The sequence below is a fragment of the Nomascus leucogenys genome, chromosome 7b (genome assembly GCF_006542625.1).
Source record: "Nomascus leucogenys isolate Asia chromosome 7b, Asia_NLE_v1, whole genome shotgun sequence".
Lineage (NCBI taxonomy): Eukaryota > Metazoa > Chordata > Mammalia > Primates > Hylobatidae > Nomascus > Nomascus leucogenys.
In genome coordinates this window covers 88,877,505-88,903,000 of record NC_044387.1, presented here as the reverse complement: position 1 = coordinate 88,903,000, position 25,496 = coordinate 88,877,505, and the positions used below count along the sequence as shown (strand labels likewise).

General features: G+C 38.9%; 1 protein-coding gene across 4 annotated transcripts in view; it reads right to left on the bottom strand.

Moving 5' to 3' along the window:
* The window catches only part of PALLD (palladin, cytoskeletal associated protein), a 434,220-nt gene that overhangs the window by 397,281 nt on the left and 11,443 nt on the right, over window positions 1-25,496 (bottom strand). For 2 of the 4 annotated variants that reach the window (XM_003257950.3, XM_003257949.3), the window contains exon 2: window positions 21,554-22,543. In XM_003257950.3, coding sequence (XP_003257998.1) covers window positions 21,554-22,461 — 908 coding nt within the window. In that variant the 5' untranslated portion in view covers window positions 22,462-22,543. Of the gene's footprint in view, window positions 1-21,553; window positions 22,544-25,496 lie in introns of those variants that run through there. The other 2 variants (XM_030816308.1, XM_030816309.1) reach the window with 1 other exon arrangement.

Here is a 25,496-nt window from a genome sequence, read left to right as displayed (position 1 = left end):
GGTGAGAAGGAATGCCAAATACAAACTCCGACTCCTTACAGCTAATTTAATAATTCTGCAGTGAAAAATGGCTTTTTATCATCCCAGGAGCAAGTGTTTCTTTTTTTTTTCTTCCCATCTGCTAAAAACTCTTTTCATTAAAAAGGGGGCTTGGAGAGCCTTTGCTTTGATATAGGAGAATGTGTAATACCTGCAATATTTCTTGGCTAGAGAAAAATTGTTTTCATCTTTCAATGCTAATGACTCATTAAAAAGCAAAATAAGAAGATAAAAATAAAGAAGAATGTAAAAACAAACATACATGCATACTTTTTGCTCTTTTTTAAAAAAAATGCGCAAACTGAAACTCATTTAAAATAATTTTTTTTTCCAGGCTCTTGTCTAACTGAAATAGAATTATCACCATTCGACATGGCCCTTCAATCCTAAAACCCGTTTCAGAGTAAAAACAGAATTAGCGTGATCCCTAAGGACAGAAAGAGGGTGAGGTGGTTTCTGTAGTTTTGTGTTTCGGAAACAGAAGCCTAGAGAAAGACACAATGACTGTAATAGACACAAATCAAATGAACCAGCCACTCGCACGCTGGGAAAGCCTTTCTGATCTTTTAAGCTTGCCTGTAATTTATTTTTGGAGCCTCTTCCTGTGAATGTGAAAAGTTGAGACGGAACCTGATAGTAGTTGCCTATGACCGTCAGTCACCATGGAAAGCCTTCATGGAAACCAGCTAGAGCATCTGCTAATGAGAAAATCGTTAGGGCTCATGTCGCGGCACAGACTGGGATGACTTGGTCATAATACGGTGCCATAATTAACATTCTTGTTCAGCTTCAGGTGGCTTTAAGGTCTTGGACTACACTATAGTTGGTTTACATCATAAAAAAGTATGACATGGACATAAAGATGGCAACAGTAGACACTGGGGATTACTAGAAGTGGGAGGGAGGGAGAAGGGCAGGGGGTGAGAAACTAACTCGGGTACTATGCTCAATACCTGGGTGACTGGATCAATCAATTGTACCCCAAGCCTCAGCACCATGCAATATACCCGTGTAACAAACCTGCACGTGTACCCCCTGAATCTAAAAGTTGAAATTATTTTTAAAAACAAAGTATAATAAATCTGAATTATATGCAGCCGTGTTTTAGTTTGGAAGAATCAACAGGGTACCAACGGGGTTGAAAAAGATAATTCTGAGCTTTGATGATGAGACTGCGTGTTGCATTGTTCATAAATTACTTATGAAAAGAAATTGTGAGGCTTTTGCACAACCTTTAGGTTTTCCAGAGAATCTTTATTTATTTTTATTTTTTGAGACAGAGTCAGTGGCGCCATCTTGGCTCACTGCAACCTCCACCTCCCGGGTTCAAGCAATTCTCCTGCCTCAGCCTCCTGAGTAGCTGGGATTACAGGGGTGCACCACCATGGGTGGCTAATTTTTGTATTTTTAGTAGAAATGGGGGTTTCTCCATGTTAGCCAGGCTGGTCTCGAACTCCTGACCTTGTTATTCCCCTGCCTCGGCCTCCCAAAGTGCTGGGGTTACAGGCGTGAGCCACCGTGCCCGGGCAGGAATCGTAGTTTTTAAAGCTGAAACCCCTTGACGTGGGGTCTGAAAACTAAGATCTGAACTCAAATTGTATCATTTCCTAGCTGACAAATTATGGAAAAGTTACTTAATTTCTCTAAGCCTTAGTTTTCCTTATTTGTAAAATGGGATAGCACAGCTGTAGTAAGGATGAAACAAAATAAGGGGTGCCATTAAAATTCATCCCTCAGGTAGCAGGTACTCAAATGTTCTTAAAAATTTCAAATTATAATTCTATGAGCTAGTTTTATTACACACTATAAATTTATCTAAATCTGTGAAATGCCTGTTTTTCACGCCCATAAGATCAGCCTTTTTAGGGGCTGGGGGAGGGCTAAATTCTGAACCACATGAACATGAAGTCGTAGCATCCAAAACTTGGAACATACGTGTTTCGGAAACAGAGAAAGAATCTTAGAGAAAGACACAATGACTGTAACAGACACAAATCGCGCGAAATCACCTGCTCGCACAATGGGAAAGCCTTTCTGATCTTTTAAGCTTGCCTGTAATTTATTTTTGGACCCTCTGCCTGTGAATGTGAAAAGTTGAGATGGAACCTGGGACTTTAGAGTTGGGAGATGTTTTTTCCCCTAAGGTCTGGAATTATTCCAAAAGCATTCCCAATGTAATTTAAAATTCAATAAGAAACCAAGATTTATTTTATATTCGGCTTTGTGCGATTGTGTCTCTTCTGGAATGAACTGTCACAGAATGAGCACAGGTATCATAACTGAATCATAAGGTCATTTGAAAAACAAGGTCTATGGCTAAAATGGACTGAATTTTATTTAAAATTTATTTAAAATAAAATTTAATTTAATTTATTTTATTTAAATTTAAAACAAATTGTTCTGAACTTGGAATGTCATGACTGTAGGACTTATATTAAGCAATTTCTCATTCGATTAAATCTTTCAATTCTCTTTGTATGCTTACCTTTTCATCTTAAGGGCAAGGGCTTTAAAACATTTTATTAGATTCCAGATAGAAAAAAGGAAGTGGACTGTTTACTTACTCAGAATGATTCACTGGATCTATACTTCAAATCATGAGGCATATTTAATAATTCTATACATTTTCAATGATCATTCCCATTTTGCTTCTACTTATTTTTAAAATCCTACTTAATACCCTACTTGCTTAAGTAAATACTTCAGTATATACTTCTGATGCCTATGTATAAACACAATTCAAATAAAAACACAGCTTGTTTTGGTATTGCCACTCTTGTGTGTTAAAACAGGGAAAAGATCCAAGAATATAAAATATCTCACAGAAAGTTTCCTTACTGGTTATTCTCACCTGAAGGGGGATAGAATTCAATTTATTACTGTAGTAACAGGTTAAACATAAATGTGGCCATAGGCACAAATTATGTTGAATTGGTTTTAAAGAAAATAAACTTTCCCTTCTCCTGAACCTTTCATCCATTTCGAAGCTTTGAACTACTTAGATAAAAATTTCCCTCTCATTTTTGTCTGCCTTTGTAGTCTGACTTTGAGCCAGGACTTGAAGCAGACACTATGGCTCATGCAGAAAAAAAACTTCCCACAAGACTGCCAGCGAAATTTTGCAGACTCAAGATGTTCGGAGAGTTTGGACAATCATCACAGTTTTTGGACGCCTATCTGAGGTAAACATAAAGCCAAACCTTGACAGTCTCATTAGTAGTCTAAGTATGATTCAATATGAGGAATTTCTGCTCTTGGCTTGTTGATATAATTACAGGATTTCTTAATTGAAATTTAATTGAAGATACAAAGTGATAGATTGGCACTTTGTAAAGCATCACAGCTAAACAATTTGCTCCAGTATACCAGATGAGCAGAAAACAAATCAATACATTCTTAGAACTGCTAAGTGAAAATTATGTAGAATAATTGCTTCAATCATTGAAAATACGATTTTTTAGTGGCAAGTTTGTGTAACCAAAAGTATGTTATTAGTTATTGAGTGAGTAAAGCATTTGTCATCACAATTTGCACTTGAAAGGGTTACAGGTAAGAGCTGTTTTTTGTGCCCAATTATTTCCTCAGTCCTATGTTCTCACCCTAAACACCTTAATGAAATTGGAAAGGCATATCCTTTTAGAAATGTATCTGTAGTAAAGATAATTTGAAAGCACTAAACTCTAGAAAACCTTTTCCGCCGGGCGCGTTGGCTCACGCCTGTAATCCCAGCATTTTGAGAGGCCGAAGCAGGGGATCACAAGGTCAGCAGATCGAGACCATCCTGGCTAACACGGTGAAACTCCGTCTCTAATAAAAATACAGAAAAATTAGCCGGGCGTAGTGGCAGGAGCCTGTAGTCCCAGCTACTCCGGAGGCTGAGGCAGGAGAATGGCTTGAACCCAGGAGGTGAAGCTTGCAGTGAGCCGAGATCGCGCCACTGCACTTCAGCCTGGGAGACAGAGGGAGACTCCGTCTCAAAAAAAAAAAAAAAAAAAAAAAGAGAACCTTTTTAATGCTGATATAGTTAGGCTTTGTGTCTCCACCTAAATCTCATCTTGAATTATAATCCCATAATCCCCACGTGTCAAGGGAGAGACCAGGTGGAGGTAATTGAATCATGGGGGTGGTTCCCCCATGCTGGGCTTGTGATAGTGAGTGAGTTCTCACGAGATCTGATGGTTTTATAAGGGGCTCTTCCCCGCTTTGCTCGGTATTTCTTCCTGCCTCGCGCTGCATTGTACGGAAGGTGTCTTGCTTTCCCTTTGCCTTCGGCCATAATTGTAAGTTTCCTGAGACCTCTCCAGCCGTGAACTGTGAGTCAGTTGAGCCTCTTTCCTTTATAAATTACCTAATCTCAGGCAGTTCTTTATAACAGTGTGAACACGGTCAAATACAAATGCTAGAATGTTTTAAAAGGTAATCCCAGGAAGGTAATAATGCAGGAGGGCAATGCTCTGTGGCTTAATGCCTCAGGTGCCCAGAGACCTTTATCCTAAACAGAGGGAAAACCTTGTTACAGGGTTTGTTGCAAACTGAGAAGAAAGCCTTCTGTAGCATAGCATGTCATTTCTTTTCGTTTCGTTTTGCTGGAAGGGCAACAGGAATCTATTTGGGTTAAAGGACAGGCAGAAGTGGAACATCAAAAGTTTGGGAGAGTCCTGAGTAGCAGGAGTCATAGATCTGGAATAATTAGATTATTAAAATGAACACTTGAACAAAGGGGACCAGAAAGCTGTTAACCTTAAGAAAAGATTCCAGACAATTCTGTTTGACTCTCTTTTTTTATCAAAACAAATAAAGGAGTATAAGTTAAAATGTATTCAGTGAAGTCTCTAACCGGCACCAAGGTACTGAGAATTCTTTAAGTCTTGTTGTAAATTACACACCACGTTGCTTATGTGATTATTAATGTGATGATGTAATAGTTGTATTTTTATGTACAAAGAATACGAGCTTGGATTGTGTGCTAAATTCCTGTTTTTGCTCAATTACCTCCTGTAAGACTAATTTTTGGAAACCTGCTATTGATATGTCTACCTTATTTCATTTTAAGAATAATAGTTAAGAATTCTGAACTTTTATAGATTTTTGATATAGATAGCATAAAGGAGGGCTATTGGTCAGATATTTGTAAAGGTGGCTATAGTTCCCTTTATTTGCCTAAACTTGCTGAGTTTCTTAAGAGGGGTGCAATGTGTATTCAAATGGAACAATTCTCACCGTGGTGGCTTCAGTGTTGCAAGGTGTTGAACACCCCATCCTACTAAATGCCACAATCACTTTTCAGCCATTGTGATACCCACCACGTGATAACTCTGCACATTTCCAACCTCTTCTTGGAAAGTGGTATACGCATACACCCCTGAAGTCTTCCCCTAGCCCCAGCCACCACCACATAAGAACCACTGGCCTAGGATATGTGGGTTCAGTTATCTGAATCTCAATTACAGAAAATCAACAAAAAAAATCTCAAAAAACTTTTTTGTATTAAGTGATTGTTCTTAGGTTTTAATAAAACAGATGTAAGTTAAACATAGTGATTTACCAGATTCATTTTTTTTGCGGGGGAAACTAGCTGAAGGCTCTCCATCGTCATGTGGTAACGTAGTTCAGTGAGAGCCTGGGGAGGCTGTGCCCTTCTTAATTGTGTACCACTCTCCTCTTTCGCCTGGCTCCCTGCCCTTGTGCTCATACTATGCTGCAGGTTACATGACTGAGGGAGGGAGTCAGATTTTGAAGAGCAAAACACATTTTTTTTTTTTTTTCTTGAGACAGGGTTTGGCTCTGTTGCTCAGGCTGGAGTGCAGTGGCACAATCTCAGCTCACTGCAACCTCCACCTCCTGGTTTCAAGCAATTCTCTTGCCTTAGCCTCCAGAGTAGCTGGGATTACAGGGATGTGCCACCATGCCCAGCGAAATTTTTTGTATTTTTAGTAGAGATGAGGTTTCGCTAAGGTTGGCCAACTCCTGGCCTCCAGTGATCCACCAGCCCCAGCCTCCCAAAGTGCTGGGATTAGAGGTGTGAGCCACCGTGCCCGGCCCAAAGCATAATTCTTATTGGCACACCTATTTCTTAGGTGCTTCCTCCTTTCCATTGATCTGGATTCCTTTCTACCTTTCTTTTGGCGTGACTCCTAATTCAAACTGTAACCCCGTTGTATCACACTCCTCATCCAAACTCCATGATATTCGGTATTCTTTGTTCTCATTAGAGTTTACTCATTCCAGGATAACAGACGTGAAAAAAATGCCTAAGAGTTGCCCTGTGGTAGCTAGTCTTCAAATAGACTAGTAAGTGAGAGAAAATAATAAATTGTTTTGAGCCACTAAGTTTTGGAGTGGTTTGTTACGTACCATTAAATAAGTCAAGCACCACTTCAAATGTATGAATCACTCATGGTTACAAATTCCACCAAAGAGCCAACTTTTGGTGTTAATAATCCCAGACACATTACTGTCGGCTTATGTCTGGGTAGTTTGCCTACCTCTCTGAGTCTCAGTTTTCTCATATCTAAAACACGTAATAACAGAGCCTACCCTACAGAGCTTGTGAGAGAACTGGATGAGAGAACGTATAGCAAGTCCTTTGTAAAAAATGCCAGACATATGTAGCACTCCATTTAGTGTTAGTCGTTTAATTTCTCATTGACAGAGACTGAATGAATGAGAAAATTCCACTTACAACATCAAATGTCTTTTTGGACTTTCACATCAATGTGATTCTATTACTAAGTTATAGATTGGAGTTGAAGTTTACTTAAAAAGTCTAAAAGCAAACAGCGAGAAGTACTAGGGAATATAGAGATGGAAAATTAATTTTGAAGCTGTGTAACTTGCCTGTGAGTAATCCTTAGCAATTTCAGAGGAAAGCATTTCAGGAATTGCTTGTGTCACCATATCTGGATAATAATAATTATGGGTCATCATCATTTTAGGTGTGGGCAATCAGGAGGAGGATGTAGCAGTTGTCGTCCCAGCTAGAAAGAGAGGGCACACTAAAACCCAAACAACGCAAGGAGGGTTTCATGAAAAGATTATATCTGAAGGTGTCAGGGTATGAGGAAACCACAGGGATAAGGGATCACCTGGGGACTACAAAGCAGAATTGCTACCACTCTTAACCCTAAAGGAACAGAGGGCGGATGCACTTTCCTGAACACAGGAAAGCATTGTGTTGAGCGGAGAACTTCATTTGACTTAAAGGGCCAAGGCAAACCAATAGGAGGAAGGTGGGACACTAAGTACTTTGAGTTCCTCTCTTTCTTCCTTCTGATCTGCCAGGGCCCTCCAGGACTTAGCCCAACCAGAAACCTGAAGGAGTCTGTTCTAGTCTACATGGATCAGCCACTCAGGGCAAGACAGTGGGGTGGAGAAGAGTGGGAAGAGGAGGATCTGTCAGGGTCTATGGAAGATGATGAGTCAGAGGATAGTGGAGCAAAAGTAGTAAGGGCAGACTTATGATCCTCATAGTTAAATACTTGTATTTTAATAATCTTAACACAATTCTGTGGCAGCTTAAACCCAAGGAATATTTAAGTTTCTTTTCTGATCTATGAAGAAAGGCTTTGTGAAGATGTACAGAACCCCAGAGAGGTTACTGTCTTTATTTCCTTCTGTATCCTACTCAAAGTTATAAGGAAGTAATGCCATGAGCATGACTTTTTTTTTTTTTTTTTTGAGATGGAGTTTCGCTCCTGTTACCCAGGCTGGAGTGCAATGGCGATCTCAGCTCACCGGAATCTCTGCCTCCCGGGTTACAGCGATTCTCCTGCCTCAGCCTCCCGAGTAGCTGGGATTACAGGCATGTGCCACCATGCCTGGCTAATTTTGTATTTTTAGTAGAGACAGGGTTTCTCCATGTTGGTCAGGCTGGTCTTGAACTCCCGACCTCAGGTGATCTGCCGGCCTCAGCCTCCCAACGTGCTGGGAGCACGACTCTTCAACAATGACTCGTGTCACCTCGGAAGGATTGCTGTCGCGTATGTGTTTGTTGTTGTGAGTACACACAATTTTTCACAGCCGAGACAAATGCCACAAGCAGCTGGCAAAGGAGGAGACTGTTGCATATTAATTTCATTCCCTGGGAGGTCTGATCTGGAACCATTTGGGATATGGATGTTGTAATGGTCTCTAGCACTCAACTATCACCAGCTCTGCCTTTTCTCATTGCTTCTTGGAACTGTTTCTCATGCCGTCTGCTTCTAATCCTTCACCTTGTCTCTTTCAGATTCCCTTTCTGGAGGCTTCATTTGCTTCTCTTAATTTTTTTTTTTTACCCCTGGCTTCAAGCTTGCTTCCTGCTCTGATCAACTAAGATCCACTTACTCTATTTGGCTGACAAAATTATCCATACAGGTGAGGCTGTGAGAAAACACTCCAGGTGCTAAGAGTCTTGGGTAATTTCTAACACTTGCCCCCCATCATCCATTGGCCTTAAGCACAGATGATTAGTGCAGGTGTAGCATTGTGTTTGCATGATGAAAGGAAAACTAAATTGTGTTTCTATAGACCTACCTGAGGATATGAAGACCTCCTGGAAGAAAGTGAGGCAAGAGGACAACAGATAGGACTAAATACGGGGAGTATTTAGTCTTCACGCTTCCCTCTTATTAGCTCCCTGTTCAAAGTTAAAATTATTTATTTCGTAAAAAATGATCTTGCAGAATTGTATTTTGCAATGGCCTTTTGTAGAAAAGGTATGTCAGAAGTCACTTGAACTAAAGTGTGGTTGGGGCCCTTTCTTCCTCGATTTTAGGCAGCAATGTGTGTCCTCAGGCTCGGCCCATGGAATAAGTCCATGTTTCAGGATTCTGGCCAACATATGCCAACACATTCTTAATTAGAACGCTGGCAGCTAAACATAAGGATTAAATGGTACTATAACGGATTACAAATCACATCTGTTATATTCTGCTTGGGATCAGTGTTCTGTTTATAAAAGAAAGAGAAGCTCAGCAAAATGGCTTTGATAGAGGGGGCACTGAAGCTCAGGCCCTCACAAGTTGCATCAAGGAAGGTTGTTGCTATGAGTAAAGACACCGGCTCTTTCTCATGTGACACCACCAAGTGGGCTGGGAATGTATACAGCACAGTTTTCTCATGAGGACCACTAAAGAATCGATCATGGCTCTTTTCTTTTTTAAGGTTTCTTAACATTGTCTGGGGGCAATGGAAGGAAGCCATTGACGAGGTTTGCTTTTAGAGAACTGCTCAATATCTGTGGTGGTGGTTCTGATGGTCAGGAGGACTCACCCAAACTCCATTGAGACAGATCTTGAGAAGGGCTGTGGCAGTAGAGTATAGCAGTTAAAAGGTACAGATTCGTTAATGCTCAAGGGGAGGGATACTTCATTTTCTGTGATGATGTGATTATTACACACTGCATATTTGTATCAAAAAATCTCATGTACCCCATATATACGTATGCCTACTATGTACCCATAAAAATTAGAAACAAAAAAGTACAGACCCAGGAGCCAGTTTGTCTCAGTGTGAATTCCATCCCTACCAGTAACTGGACAATTGGGAAGTTTTGCTAAACTATTCATATCTTAGTATGTTATTTTTAAAATAGAGACAACAAATTTGTAGTTCACTGAATCTAACATGAAATCACCACTAGATACCATTATTTTATGAACCACTAATAAAGAAACAGCATACAGTACTGGCCAAGTAAATAATTAAGCTGCAAAACAATTCTGACCAAATTTGTATGTGTACAAGCAATACAACCACAAAACAGCTGTTTTAAGTATGTCCTTTTCTGTAAGGAGTTCTGATTACAAAGATGTTAAAGTGTTATAAAATAGATGTCTTAGAATCCCAGAAATCTGGCAATATCTAGCTTATTGGAATAAATGAATTTATACATGTAGTGCCCTTAGAAGAGTGGCATACACTAAGTACTCAAGAAATGTTGACTATTAATATTATTATATCTATTAGTATTACTAGGAGAATGACAATAACTTGCATGAGGGTTCAGTGTTAATAGCTCTGTAAGAAAATAAAGAGGAATTATTTTAATTGGTGACTTTAGAATGATGACCATAGGGTTGACAAGCATGAAAATGGCAATTTTAGCATTAACTTTCTACAATTTAGTACTATGTGTAATTCTACACAGTGACTGCACAGACATATATGATGGTGGTTGAATGTTACCATGCTTCTGGTGTTAACTTTCAAGACCTCCTCATTAGGGGATAACAATGCCCCTGGACTGGAGTGACCAGGCCTAGCTAAGCCCTGACCTTGAACAAATCCTCTCATTTGTCAATACCTTCTCATTACTATCCTTCCAGAAAGCATGCTGGGCCCATGCTGGTCCATTAACATAATCAAATTCATATATTGATATGGGGAATTCTTGGTCTTTGTAGTGGTTCAAAGTCCAAAACTGAAACATTTTCTGTCTCATCTCCCTAGATGTCAACAACTGTGTATCTATTGCATTCTCTATGCACTAACACAATTAGAATATTCTCTGTCAAAGCAGTTGGTCTGTAATGTCTATATAATGGTGAAAATTATTTCGAAGATCTTTCTGACTTTAAAAGAGCCATTAATCTTCAGATGAGAATTTTCTTTGCCTGCCTCCCTCCCACCTCCCTCCTCCCTTCCCCCTTCCCCTCCCCTCCCCTCCCCTCCCCTCCCCTCCTCTCCTCTTCCCTCCCCTCCCCTCATCTCCTCTTCCCTCCCCTCCTCTTTCTCCTCATTCTCAAAGGTTCTCCTCCATTACTTGGAAATTCATTTCCCTAGACTTGTTTTCAATTTCATTAGAAATACTCGCCATTTTCAACAACCAAGGCTAAAAGCTGTCATCTTAGGAAAAAGTTCTTATTCCCTAGGGTATTTTTATTTACATTTTTTTGGACCACAACATGTGGATCATATGAACAGTGACTGGAAGCTTGTTTCTGTGGCCTAATTTACCATACCCTGTTATATGGAACTAGACTTCACCACTGGAATTCACAACCGAGAGAACAAAGCTAGTTTTCACTTGCAATTAGTATTATTTTTGGCCAGGAAAAGCTTTTGATTGGATTTCTCTATCAGAGTTCAAGAGACCAGCAGTTTAGTCCTATTTCAGCAGATATCCAATAGGATACTATTTCTTGGTTCAAATCAATTAAAATTAAATAGGAAAGAACCATTTCTATTGTTATACATCATTCGAACACCAACTGGTAGAACTATTTTGCATCTTGGTCAGCACAGTAACCTATATCAAGTTTCATACTTAAAATTGTATTTGCTACAGTTGTTTTTATAAAGTAACTCCAAAACGTCAAAAGAATGCAATGTCTAAATGGAGTCCTTGAATTGCTGTAATTATGCTTAAGCAGATTCAGTGATCCATGAGGAGGTACGGCCCCAAGGCAAATGAAGAAACATGTTGAAAAGTACTTAAAATAGACTCTGCAGAAAAGATTTGAGACATTGAGTAGTTTTGACTGTGAAGGTATCTGAAACTTCAGGGTCAAATTCTTTCAAAACAACTCTTTGATACTAGTTTGCGTACTAATAAATTAAACTTCCAAAAAGCACATCCTTTTCCTTTTGAGAGCTTTGCAGCATGGTATAATACTTAGTAGTAAGAAAATGCAAAATAAAAGGTCAATTTATCTAGCTGAGGAAAAGCCTGCATTTGTTACTTAAATTATTTTTAGATTTTTCTTCCTGCTGAAATTATTGAAATACAAAAACACAGAGTGGCTAAGGTATTGGGGAACCACTTTCAATTAACTCTAGCAAATATTTAACACATGCTCACAAAGCAAACTGAGGGAAATTGCTAAACAATTTTAAAAGCAGCAAGAAAACAATAGTCAAAGATATTTTATTTTTGGAAGGTGTTCTAAATTGACAGTAATCCACAATATGGCTGACCTTCACAGCTTCTACATTTAGAAAGAGAGGATGGGGAGTTAATTCGTTGTATGAAGGAGGAGTAGAGATGGAAGCAAATCACTTTTCTTTGGCTTTGATCCCATACCCTGTGGCAGTGAAGGAACAGAAGGCCAAGTGAGGTAAAAATTTATAAAAAATAGTATGTTATACAGAGACCAAGGGAACGTGTCCCACTACTCTCTGGCAGCCTTGGTGATGATTCGGACTCTGAGATACAAATCTAGGACTCAACAGTCAAAAGCAACTTTCAAGATGTATTTCTGATAAATCATTTGTTTATTTTATGCTGTTGAAGTGTTCCATCCCCATAGGCTCTATACCATTGTGAATACTTAGTAGTATAAAAGAAAATGGCGGTATGAAGATTTTAAAGAGAGGAAACAGAGTCAAAGCTTTTTGAAAAGGTAGAGTGTGGGGAGTTTATACTAAGTCAATGACAATAAACTATAAAAGTAAACACTTTAATAAGGAAACTTTTTAAATAATAAATTAATATTTATTAAGACACTACAATGTGCCAACAGTTTTAAGCTTTTTCTCTGTGTTAATTGACTTAACATTCATAATTACCCTAGAGGTAGGTACTTCTATTATTTCCATTTTACCAACAAAGAAACTGAGGCACAGAAAGTTGAAATAACTTGCCACAGTGACCTAACTGATGCATGATGGAGCCAAGAGTCACATTCTGGCTCTAGAACCTCTACTGTCAACCACTAAGCTCTTCTGATGCTTGTTTCACGAATCCCTTTTAATTATAAAGGGATTATCTGAAGAAGCTTCTTATATACAGGTGGTTTTTTTTGTTTGTTTTTTTGTTTTTTGCCATCTGCAGCAAGTAAACTGGGTGGATGACACCATAAAAGATCTATGGCACAAGACTGACTACATGTAATAATCTACTAAAACACCACAAATTCAAAGCAAAAGACATTAAAAAATCTCTACCTTTATTCTTCAGCTACATTTATTTTGGTGTTTATTGTTTTCTTGTTAAATCCAGAAACTTGACCATTAAGATATAAACTGATGCTACTGTCTAATTTAGCTACTGCTACTCATGACTAGATACCAATGACTGTCGTAACCAATTCAAACTTCTAACTGTATCGTGATATTCCACTTTTGCCTTGAATATCAGCCTTACTTCTTGGTTCACTAAGATATCAGTGTGAGCAACATTGTCACAGCTTTATGCATTTATACAGCTGGAATGGGCTTTTCATAACATCATGGTGTTACGGGTTGACCAGAAGAGGTAATAAGGCAGCTGCTGCCACTCTATAATATTCAAGTCATTAAACAAGAATTCCATGCAACAGGGGCAATATTTCCTGGGCTTGCTGGATACTGAATTATTCCATTTCACTAAGGTTTGCAGAAATAGACTGAATATTCTCATTAATGATGGCCTTGCAGGTAAGCTACTGCAGAGGCATAGCTAGTTTTAAAAGTGAAAATTACAAGTGGGTAGGTATTGGATGAAAACAGCGGTTAAGAAAGAATGGAAAAGATAGGAAAGAGGATAAAACCTCACAATGCGTCGCATGCCTTTCATGAGTTAACTCCCAGAAATTGTCTGTGTGGAGGAGTCAGAGATAAGGCTATCTTTTCACTTAAGTGAAAATAAAGGTGCCATTCTCTCTCTCTCTTTTTTTTGTTTTTTTTTTTTTGAGGCAGAGTCTCGCTCTGTTGCCCAGGCTGGAGTGTAGTGGCGCGATCTTGGCTCACTGCAAGCTCCGCCTCCCAGATTCACGCCATTCTCCCGCCTCAGCCTCCCGAGTAGCTGGGACTATAAGCGCCCACCACCATGTCCGGCAAATTTTTTGTATTTCGAGTAGAGACTGGGTTTCACCATGATGTTAGCCAGGATGGTCTCCATCTCCTGTCCTGGTCATCCGCCCGCCTTGGCCTCCCAAAGTGCTGGGATTACAGGCATGAGCCACCGTGCCCCGCCAAAGGTGCCATTCTCTTATTGAATTTCTTTTGCTTTCTAGTTCAACAGCAATTGGGTGTTCTAGGGAATATTTATTGTCCTCCATAAAATATAAAGGCTTTCATTTGTTCAATTCAATGCAAATACACCGAAAGAAAAAAAGATTTAAAATGAATTAAGAAATAAAAGAATGAGAAGATAGGCAACTATGAAATTAGGTTTTGTTTTCTTATGGATTCTGCCCTAGTGTGCTTGTTCCTATTGTCTAGGTATGTAGATGGGAGGAGAGGCAATTGGGTTGGTGAGATAGTGACAGGCAACACTTGTTCATTTTCAAATTCCCTCTCACTAGTCCTAACCAGGTCCATAGTGTGTGTGTGTGTTTGTGCCTAATGCAGACTTTTTCCTTAAAAACAAGAAGCTCACATACAGATTTTTTAATTGTCTGCAGCAAATAAAGTCGATAGACTATACCGTAAAAGATCCATGGCACAAGACTTAATACATATAATATTCTACTGAAACACCATAAATTCAAAACAAAAAAAAACATTTTAAAAGGCTCTAAAATATAACTAAAACAACCCTGAAAATTATATGGACAAATGGCTAAAAGCCAACCTATCCGATTCACAGTGCTTAACACCAGGATATTTTCTGGATGGTTTTTATGGAGTAAATCATAGTATTCATTAGAAACATTGCCGCTGAAATTATTGATACATCATAAGGATAGTAGATTAACATAAAAGTCAGTATTTTTCACTATTAAGTATTAAAATGATGTAGTTTATATCTGTGTCTCTACTGCCCACCTTAAGATATAAAACACTGCCAGCACAGTTAACTCCCCACAACTCACGTGCTTTATCTCTAAGGTTACTGCTGTCTGGAATTGAGTGTTCCTCATTCCCACACATTTCTCTATACTCCTACTACATCCCTAAGCCTGAAATAGTACTATTTTGCAAATGTAACTTCATATGCAAACATCTGTCCATGTAATTTATGTGTAAGTTTTTACAACTTCCTTTGTTTGGTTGATTTTATGTTTATGAGTTTCATATATCCTGATACATGCAGCTCCAGTTCATTTGTTGTGTGACTATATCACAATTTATCCATTTTCTCTTTGATGAATATTTAGGTTCTTTCCAGTTTTTTGAGCACATATTTATTGAGCACCTGTTACATGCCAGACACTGTTCTAGGCTCTGAGGACACAAGAGTGAGTAAAACAGATAAAGTCCTTACACCTAAGGATTTTATATTCTAGTGAAGGAAAAAAGACAATTACAAAAATCAAACAAATAAAATGTACAGTATATCATATGAGATCTATGGAGAAAAGCAAGAGAGTGGAATAGACAGTAGGGTAGGCAGGACCTTTCTTTTACATAGAGTAGTTATAGGAGGCCATATTGTAAAGGTGATAGAGATATGGAGAGGATCAAGGATTTAATCCTGCAGATATCTGGGGGAAGAGATTTATAGAGGCAGCAGAAAGTACACAGGCCCTAGACAAGAACAAGCCTGGTGGTGTGATGGAGGTGCAGCCAAGAACCCCACTGGCTGGGGGAGTGGCAAGAGGTGAAGTCAGAGAAATGAGGCCTGATTAGGATGTATAAGAACTATGGATTTTACTTGGGACTAAGTGAGAAGCTCCTGGACGGCGTTTGGGCAGTGCTGTGATCATGATTTCATGAAAAAGAATTACCCTGAGTGCTGTGTAGACTGTGATGAACAATAACAAAAGCAGGGAGATGGGTTGGAAGGTAATGCAAATAACAAAGAGACAGATGATGGTGGCTTGATGTACAGCCTCATTTATGGAGGTGGGGTGAAATGGTCAGATTTGGAGACATTAAAGGTGGTGCCAACTGTATTTGCTGGATGAATTGGATTTGGGGTGTGAGAAAAAGCGGGGTCAAGGATGACTTCAAGGTTTTTTTTCTTGAACAGCTGGAAGGAGGGTTGTCTTGTTGACATGGAGAACATTTGGAAAAAGAAGTCTTTTGGAGGAGAGGAGAATCAGTAGTTTTGGACAAATTTGATAAGACTATCAGACATCCGAATAGTGATGTCAAGTAGGCAATTGCGTATTCTATAAAGGTTTAGTGTAGGCACGTCTTAAGTTAATTGCGTATTGTAAAACAGTTCTCCAAACTGGTTGTACCTATTTACGTTTCATGTTGCAGTAACAGCACATGTATTGTCAGGATTTTTTCATTTTGATAATCTGATGGTATTATCTGGTATCTCATTGTTGACTATATTCTTTAACAGCAACAATACTCCTGGGCTAAGCCATCTGGATCTTCACTTTACAAGCACTGAATATTCATCAACTATTGGCTAGTGGTGCTGTTGCTACATTTTCCAGAACCAAATCAGCCAAAAGATGGGAGATACCACATACTGATACCTTTAGTAAGAAAAGTAAATTGATGGCTTGTTTTTCTTACTGTCGTTTTTGAGGAGATGGAAATTTCTACTGACAGAGTTGCATAGATTTGATATGGCTAATCCTCTTGTTTTGGCTTTTGATGATGATCAAAGTCTTGCTGATGTAAACTAATTGGAGGCATTGGATATGCTGTGTTTTGATTATAAAAAGAAATAATTGTATTACTTTTAATTATATATAGTAAATAAAACTTTACAAGGCTAACAATGATGACCTAGTAGGTATCTTATGATTAGATATGAGTAATTGTATTTAGACTATTAAAGCACATTACTGGATTCCACTTTTACTACAATAAGTGGGTGTTTAAAAGTTTTTTTTTGGCATACGTACACATTTACCTCATATTAATAATATAAAGATGTGTTTGGACTACTTGTAGATAAAATGGGAATGCTTTGTTTTATTTGTAGTTATTTTCTGAATAATAACTTTATTTGTAGTAATTTGATGGAGAATAACGTAGTTTCTCCCCATGTCCCAGTCCCTGTGTCTTGATCCTGCTGCCTGCTACCATGTTTTCCTGTGCCGCATTCCCTGTGCGTCAGCCTGGACTTTTCCAATGGCCAATTTCCAAGCTCCTTGGCACCACACTTCACTCATCTCCCAGTACAGCTGCCAACTACCCAACACTGAATGTTTCTACACTAACTATACCCACCTTAAAAAATATTTTCTGTTGACTGACCATTATTAACTTAATACAAAAAAAGGGAAGGATACCCATGAAGGGCTTTGTTTTCTTTTTCCATATAGGGAGATACTGGAAAATTGCCAGGCTACCATTTTCTTTGAAGATATTTGGAATATGAATTCCAAGCGTAGATTTTTAAAGGTGGCAATTCCACTATCTCCATTTCTGGAGGCTGTCAGTAAGCCATGCATAACTTCTAACTCCACAGTGACAGTGGCTAAGTCTTCTCATTAACAACTGCAACACAGGATCAAGAATCATAAGAGCTGAGTTATACCCCAGTCTCCATAACTAATGAATGATTTTTGTATTACTAGGCACATCGTTTCACAGTTTTCGATCCCAGTCTCCTTACATTTAAATGGTTTAAAACATCCAGTTGATAAAATATTTTTAAAGGTATAACCTTTAAAATAAATAAATAATACCTTTAAAAATAAATGAATACCTTTAAAAATATAAGGCTTCCTTTTTATAATACCAGAGGTGATTTTGAACTAAAATTCTTCACAAATTTTTTACCAACTCACAAAGTCAAGAGTGGAGAGGACAGGGAAGGTGAGTGATGTCAGGGAACGGGTCTTTATGCTGTTTGGAAGGAGTATATGAGCATATGGAACATTTGAGCATACGCAGAGAAAAAAATCAATTCTGACTTGATTTCATTTAATGTAGTAATTCAAATTGTTAATACAATTTGCATATCATGTGAGTACTACCTCAATTGTTTATAACTTCCTTTTTTATGCATAGGGTTTTCTTCTATCAGCTCTTCTCTCTCTTGTTGAGATTTTGTTGGATATGCAAGAATAAAGGAGGAAAACATATTTTCAGTCCTGTTTGTGGTCATAAGTGGTGTTCACACAGTGTGAGAGGGTGAAGTGACTGTATATGAAGTACAAATGCCTTGCCTGGAAGTGACTGGCCTGGTTTTACCCTGTTGTTTCTGTTACTTCTTCCCTGAGCAGGGGCTACTTTATCCACATTTGTAAGGTTCATCATGCTAGCTTTCCAAAGCAAACAATCTCTGTTGTTTACTCTAAGCTCCAGCCAGCTGCTTAGTAGCCCAGGCATGTTAACCTAGCAATTGGTTTCCCTAATCTGGACCCAGCTTAGTCACTAAGATTCTGCTCTGTTCTTTTGTCTTTCTGGAGCTATGGTCCTAACTTTCACTTGCTTAAACTCTTGCAAGGTAAAGGTTTCTCTTCGTGTTCTAGCTCCTGCACCTTGATCCTACTGTTTGCTACCATGTTTTCCTGTGGTGCATTCCCTATAAGTCAGCCTGGACCTTTCCATTGGCCAACTGCCAAGCTCCTTGGCACCATACCTCACTCACCTCCCAGTACAGCTGCCAACTACCCAACACTGAGCAGCATCTCTGCTCTCACCAACAAGTGTCTCTTGGGCTTCTGCTTATGGCTTGCTTTAGATTCTCCTGACATCCCCTTGCCTCTCCACACATCTGTCAACTGCTTCTGTGACCTCAGGAGATGGCCTGCCAATCAACAGATCTGCCTAAGCTCCAGGTCCTAGGTCCTCTGGACTGACACAGTCTGAGGCAGGTTCTAAAATGCCCCATTGCAGGAAGTCTTTAATAAAGGTTTTCCTGCTGATAGAAAATTTCCTTCAAAGATTTTCTCTTATGACTGTCATATGTCTCATGTGGTCAAAAGAGCTCAATGTTCTTAGGCATCTGGTGCACTTACAAATACGTGACAAGGAGGATCAAGATCTTTGGAACAGAAATTAAGAAAATCCAATGCGCATCTATGCTCTCCCTCTCAAACAAAAACAACCCCCAAACCCAAAAAACTCTACAGGATACAACAAATATGACCAGCTAACTTTCAACAATGGAACATTTTATGAGACTTAATTATTCTAGAAGGGCATAATTTGTCAAGTTTGGACTTTCATAGACTGCAGAATAAGAGAAAACTAGTTAATAATACTGCAGATACTAACTAAATTAAATTTTAGTTCCGCTACCCCCAAAAAGGCAGAAGTGTGAATTTGATGACCCCTAGAATCACCAAATGGTTAAGTGAATTTTAATATAGTAATTATGGTCTGCTCACCTGAATTAATCCTTCAATGCTAAGTGGACTGCTTTCTGTCATTTTTTAAAGGTTGTAGTATACTTTAAGGGTTATTTTGGAAGTAAATGCAGGTGGAACCATATGTAGTTTGAAAACCTGTGGAACTGTTTTGAGTGACATGAGAATGAATGTCTAATGAAAATTATTTATTTGCAAGATTGGTAGGTTAAAAAAATCTAAATAGAATCTGAAACATTCATTTCTGTCAAAGGTAAAATGTAAGAAACAAATCCTTCATGTATATAAATCTGTGTAAATAATCTACATAAATAACATAAATGCAGAATTTAGAGCGACATATTTAATTAAATGAACACATTAAAAGGTTTTTTACTGCCCCCTGCTGTCAGTTTCTTAAATAATTATATAAAATTACTGTAAAGCTGACTCAAGGTGAATTAGTTGAACAAATTGATCGGGGGAAAAAAATCGCCCACCTCTAATCACACCACTTTTCAGCCAGTAATGCTAATTTTTACTTCATGTGTGTACACAAGGAGGTCAGATTAAGAAACCAACACTAGCAAAGCTTGTGTTAGTGAGCAAAGGATCAGAGATACAGGGAAGTTTGTGATCTGTGAAATGCTATTAATAAGAAAGTACCAGTGTTTCAATTCAATCTTTAGCCAGTGATGTCTACTTTACCATTTTTTTCCAAATCAAATAACTTTGAGTTAACTTTTTTTTTTTTTTTGAGGCAGAGTCTCGCTCTGTCACCCAGGCTGGAGTGGAGTACAGCGGTATGATCTTGGCTCACTGCAACCTCTGCCTCCCAGGTTCAAGTAATTCTTGTGCCTCAGCCTCTTGAGTAGCTGGAATTACAGGCACTCGCCTCCATGCCCGGCTAATTTTTTGTATATTTAGTAGAGGGGGGTTTCACCATGTTGGCCAGGCTTGTCTCGAACTCTTGGCCTCAGGTGATCTACCCACCTCGATCTCCCGAAGTGCTGGAATTACAGGCATGAGCCACTGTGCCCGGCCCTCGAGTTAACTTTTTAAATATTTATGTAATTTAGGTAAAGCATTCTGCATGAATAAAAGCAAAACTTCCAAGATAAATGAATATTCATTATTCTTGTAGTATAATTCTGACTTGTTATTTTCATTTTGCCATATAAAATTAAGAAATGAGAAATAATAAAGATAATAGGTAACACTACTGCAGCAGTTACTAGCTGCAAGGTACTGCTTTAATTTTCCCCATGTATTATTTAATCATAAAACAGAATAATGTAGGTATCATTATACTTCCCATTTCACAGACGAAGAAACTGAGTCACAGAGGGGAAGAGTAACTGGACTAAGGTCCCACAGCTGGGCAATGGAATCATGACTGGAAACCCTGCAGGGGGACTCCAGGATCTCTTTCCCCTTAACATTTTTGCACAGGGGAAGGTATAAACTCTACAATGAAGTCAGAAGAATGTATAGAAATTCTAATGAACATGGTGGTATGAGTGCCTATTAACTCTAAGTGCATACTCCCTTCACTGTTATTTCTTGCTGTCTTCATGCTCTAGTGGCCAGAGCCTGTGTAGGAATAACAGGCAGACCTGTGGAGCTCCCGACTTGGTTTATCTTTCTTTCTTAGGAAAGTTCTGCCTTCCTTCTTTGCATCACATTGAAGGGGTGTGTGTGTGTGTGTTTATGTTACTGAATATGTGCCTATTTAGTCCATGCCTGAGACTAGATTATCCATTTGGGGGATAATTTTTGTTTGGTTTTTGTTTCTTGTATGTGAGAATATTTTTTTTTCTTTCCAACTTTTATGTTCGGGGATACGTGTGCAGGTTTGTTACGTGGGTAAATTACATGTTGCAGGACTTTGGCCTACAGATTATTTTGTCACCCAGGTAATGAGATTAGTACCTGATAGGTAGTTTTTTGATCCTCAGGCTCCTCCTACTCTCTCCCCTCAAGTAGGCCTCGGTGTTTATTGTTCCCTTTTATGCGTTATTGGGGGCTAATCTGAAGGTTGGCCTCTACACACTTGTGCCTTTCACGTCTAGATAGCTGCTAGTTTTAGCCATGCTTTCAACCATCTTTAGCAACTCGTATTCAAATATACACACACTTTTCACAGTACTTCGAGTAAGTCAGTTTCACATCTTAAGTGTGCCTATTTGTTACTAGTTCCACCATCTTAGAGAACAAACTGTTTCCACTGCTCTTTGCCTGCTCAAGTCCTTTGCCTTCCCTCCTTAGCACAGAGGGTGCATGACCACAGATACATCAGGCCAGGGACAATTAGGACAACTCGTAGTGGCGATTCTCTCCTTGCAAGTACTCTACTTCAGTCTCCAGAGGGCTAATGACACAGGAAATCTTTATTCCTCCCATATTAAAGTAACACCAAAGTCAACAAAATCATTTGCTATGCACAATACAAAAATTCATACCTGACTCGAGGAGTGGGGTCTCCAGTGACTCTACACTCCAGATAAACTCGGCTCCCTTCTGCTACTTCTTGGCTCCTTAGCTTTTGGATGAATCGAGGTGCAGCTGGGAAGTGGTGGGCGCCGTGGGGCTGTGGGTGAGACTTGGGGTTGTGTGGCACTGCCAAGTCCTGGTTGTTCTGGTAGCAATGCCTGGCCCCAGGGGACTTGACCTCTCTTTCCATCTCCCCTTGGTCTTCCGTAGGGCTCTGGCTGGCTGAGGCACTCAGCAGGGCTGACGGCTGATTTTTAGGAGACAGGTACCCACTGTCTGGTGACGAGGACTCCCCATTTGAGCTTCTGTTTCTTGGCTTTGCGGCTTTAAATATGGATGTCAGCTCCTCGATTAAATTAGCCGCCTTGTCACACAGCTGGCTCTGGGGACCGGCCTTTCCTTGATGTGGCATTTTGGGCTTTACGTTTGTGCTGGGAGTTTTTGCACCACGCTTTTCAGCCTTTCGGAGGCTCCGAATGTAGCTGGGCCTGGTGAGCAGGGGTGACATGGCAGGTTTCCTCTTTGAAACAAGTGAAGAGATATTCTTAGTTTGTTCTTCTGCCAGAGGCTGGACAGGTGTTGACCTGTTATCCTGAGGTCTCTTTGAGGTGTGTTCACCCAATTTGGTCTCCTTATGGGAAGGATGTTCACAGAGGCTTGCAGGAGAAGTGTTGAAAATCTGCGAGATCTCCTTTTCCGAGTCAAAATCTTCTGTTTCGGGGTCAGCTATGGCTCTCCGGGCCAGGTCAAGACTCTTGTTTATCTCTTCCTGGCTGAGGAAAGCAGAAAGGCCCGGGAAGAAGTCAGTATTCTTGCTTTCTTCCTGCATGTCTGAGAGGGAGTCATAGAAGGACTCATGGGAGGAGGTCCCTGACATATTTGAACGGTCTTCATGCACTCTGTGTCTGCTTTCAATCGGAAGGCCAGAGGCACCAGAAACTGTTTTCTGAAGCTATGTTCTGAAAGACAGCATAGAATGTCGTTAGTAGCAATGATTTTTTCCCCATTTTATCATAAAACTTCTAAGTCATAAATTGGGAGAAACATTAAAGTGAATGAATATAAATTTTCTTTATTCTACAAGTTAGAAGAAATATCAAGTATACTTGTGTTCAACATTTTATGATTTTAATACATGCCCTGTGAGTGCTATCAAATATCTCACTGGGCAGTATTAAATCATTCAAAAAGATGATGTGTGCAGTAGGCACTATTAGTAGGACAGAGAGCTCACAGCCAGCCCCCCGCCCACCCTACTCAAACTCTAATTTGATTAATGTAATGAGATCAATAGAATATTGATATTTTTAGTAAATCTGACTCTGATCGTCTAACCCTAAACCACAAAATGCATTTTAAGGATTCCAATTTTCATTTATTTATAGTTTTCAGTGAAATCTTTGAAACTTTATTGTCTCCAGTTGTGTTCATTCATATTCATTCACTCAACAGTCCAACAGATGGTAATAATCACTTATTATTAAATTTCAGGTGCTAGAAGTACAGCTGTGTTGTATGCTAGGGATGGGCAAACTTTTCTGGAAAGAGCCAGATGGTAGATATTCTTGACTTTGTGAGCTGTTCAGCCTCCATTATAATTACTCAACTCTGTATGAGCATGAAACCAACCACAGATGATATGGAAGTGAATGAGCATGACTGTGTGCCAATAAAACTTTATGGACACTCATATTTGAATTTTATATCATTTTAATGTGTTAAAACTATCATTATTTTGATATTTAATTTTTAAACAACAGTTTTAAAATGAGAAAAATATTCTTAGTTTGCAGGGCATACAAAAAAAAGGGGTTGGGATGGATTTGGCTCAGGGGCTGAAATTTGCTGACCCTTGATCCAGACTTACAACACAGTTATCATGTTCAAGCAGTTAAAAGTCATGGGAGGTAGTAAAGTGGAGGAGTAGAGAAGATATTAAACAAATAATATGTTAATAATATAAAATTTTGATAAGGCTTTAAAGGAAAGTGAGAAAAACCTGGGGGCTATGAGAGCCTAATCTAATCTTAAAAGGCATGAGAGAACTAGAGGCCTGGCATAGGACACTTACATGGGAATATCAGCAGAATTAAATAAAAGGTGTTCTGGTATCTGTAAGCTATTACAGCTTTAAATTCCACTGACATTTTGAACTAAATATTGTGAGGCAATGACTCCTTGTTACTCTAAGTGTGCCATTCTTTTGCTGTATATTTTTCATAGAATACTGAGAGGGAAGATCTAGAAAACATCAGCAGTGATGTCTGCCACAAGACTGAGTCTAGGAGTGAATAATGGAAGCTTCCCGGATGCGGGGAACCTCAACTTTCTACCTTGTGTCAGTCAGGAGTAAACTTGGTGGGACATTCCCCAGAAATGGTGTGTTTTCAGAGGACTGAACTGAGTTGCTTGTGTAGAAGTATCTTCCCATCTAAGAAAATCTCTAATTTCAGAAAACATTATGCAAGAGTCGAGGGGGTTGTAGAAATCCAGCTCAAGAGCCTACTGCTTCATTGGATGCAGTGAGTCGTAGACCTGCTATTTAACAGATCATAGTTAATCAGAGATCCTGAAACTCAATATTAATGTACCCCATCTTCTTAAGTGGAATACTGTACTTTTGTCTTAGAGGTCTTCTTAGAAAGACAGTTCCTTTTTTGTGCCTGAATTATTAGATTCTGCACATGCTAGCCCTACTCTATCTACTGAACCGTATTTCGCTCTCTTCTTCAAGTAAATCCTTAACCCTTCAGAGGGTGTCATCATTCTCCCTGACTTTACCAACCCAAATATCACTCTAATTCCTTTGTCCTGTCTGTGCTGTGGGATAGAAACATCCTGACTGGTCTCCAGTTATTCAGATATGGCTCATATATGAGGAACAATTATATTCAGTATATTTTTTATATTTGAATGTATTTTCTTCATGAGAAACAGGCAGTTAAAGTACGATTTTGAAAAGGCAAAGGTATAGTAAATATATAAAAATCAAATAACATGTATTCGAGCTTTTATTTAACAATTGAAAAAATCAGTAATACAATTATTTCAAAGGAGATGCTGAAGATGAGACACATGTAGGCAATCAGTCATGCTGATATGAAGTTGGTAATAGATTTAAAACTGGTTAATACCTATAGAGCAATAAAATACAATGTTTGGAATCATAAGAATGGAAAGCTATAGCATTTCTACTAGAAAAAAATCATTTATATATCTATGTACCAGTATAATTTGCATTGTTTTTAGATTTTTCCAACTTAGAGTTGTAAAATTGTAAGGACAATAAAAGGCATAGACCCCTGTGGAATTAGATGACCCTGGAAGGTCCACCAGAGCCAATCCAGCATTCTATTGCAAGGACACCCAGTACCATTTTGTATATTTCAAAACGTTTTATAGTTTGTCCTTCCAAGGCAGCCTGGTTTCTGTCAGTAATGAGCTTTGAAGTACAATTGGCCCCTCAGTCAGCACACATGGTAGATAACTTTAGGGGAAGCCAGGATCAAGATCAACTCTTACAATGTGTGGGGAGATGAGCCATTAGGTAACATGGATCCAGAAGAGACATGAAGGTGGAGAGGGGGAGACTCGGGGGCTGAAAGTGTGTTTGTGTACCAAAGGCACGACAGACTATATTTTCATTTATTGCATTTCTTGTAAAATTTATTTTTCTTTGAAAGAAAGCTACTGTTTTTTATTTATTATTTATTTATTTATTGTGGCCTGAAAGAAATTCAGTTTTTGTGTTGAAATCAGTGCTAAAGGAGATTGAAAAACATTTGGTGTCAACCAAACCTATGGTAGATTAAGCTGAAAATCCAAGGAAATAATTGCAACAAAACCTCTGATTCTTGACATGACTAAATTGTGAAGCCTAAGCTGGGATAGATGTACTACATGGACCAGAAT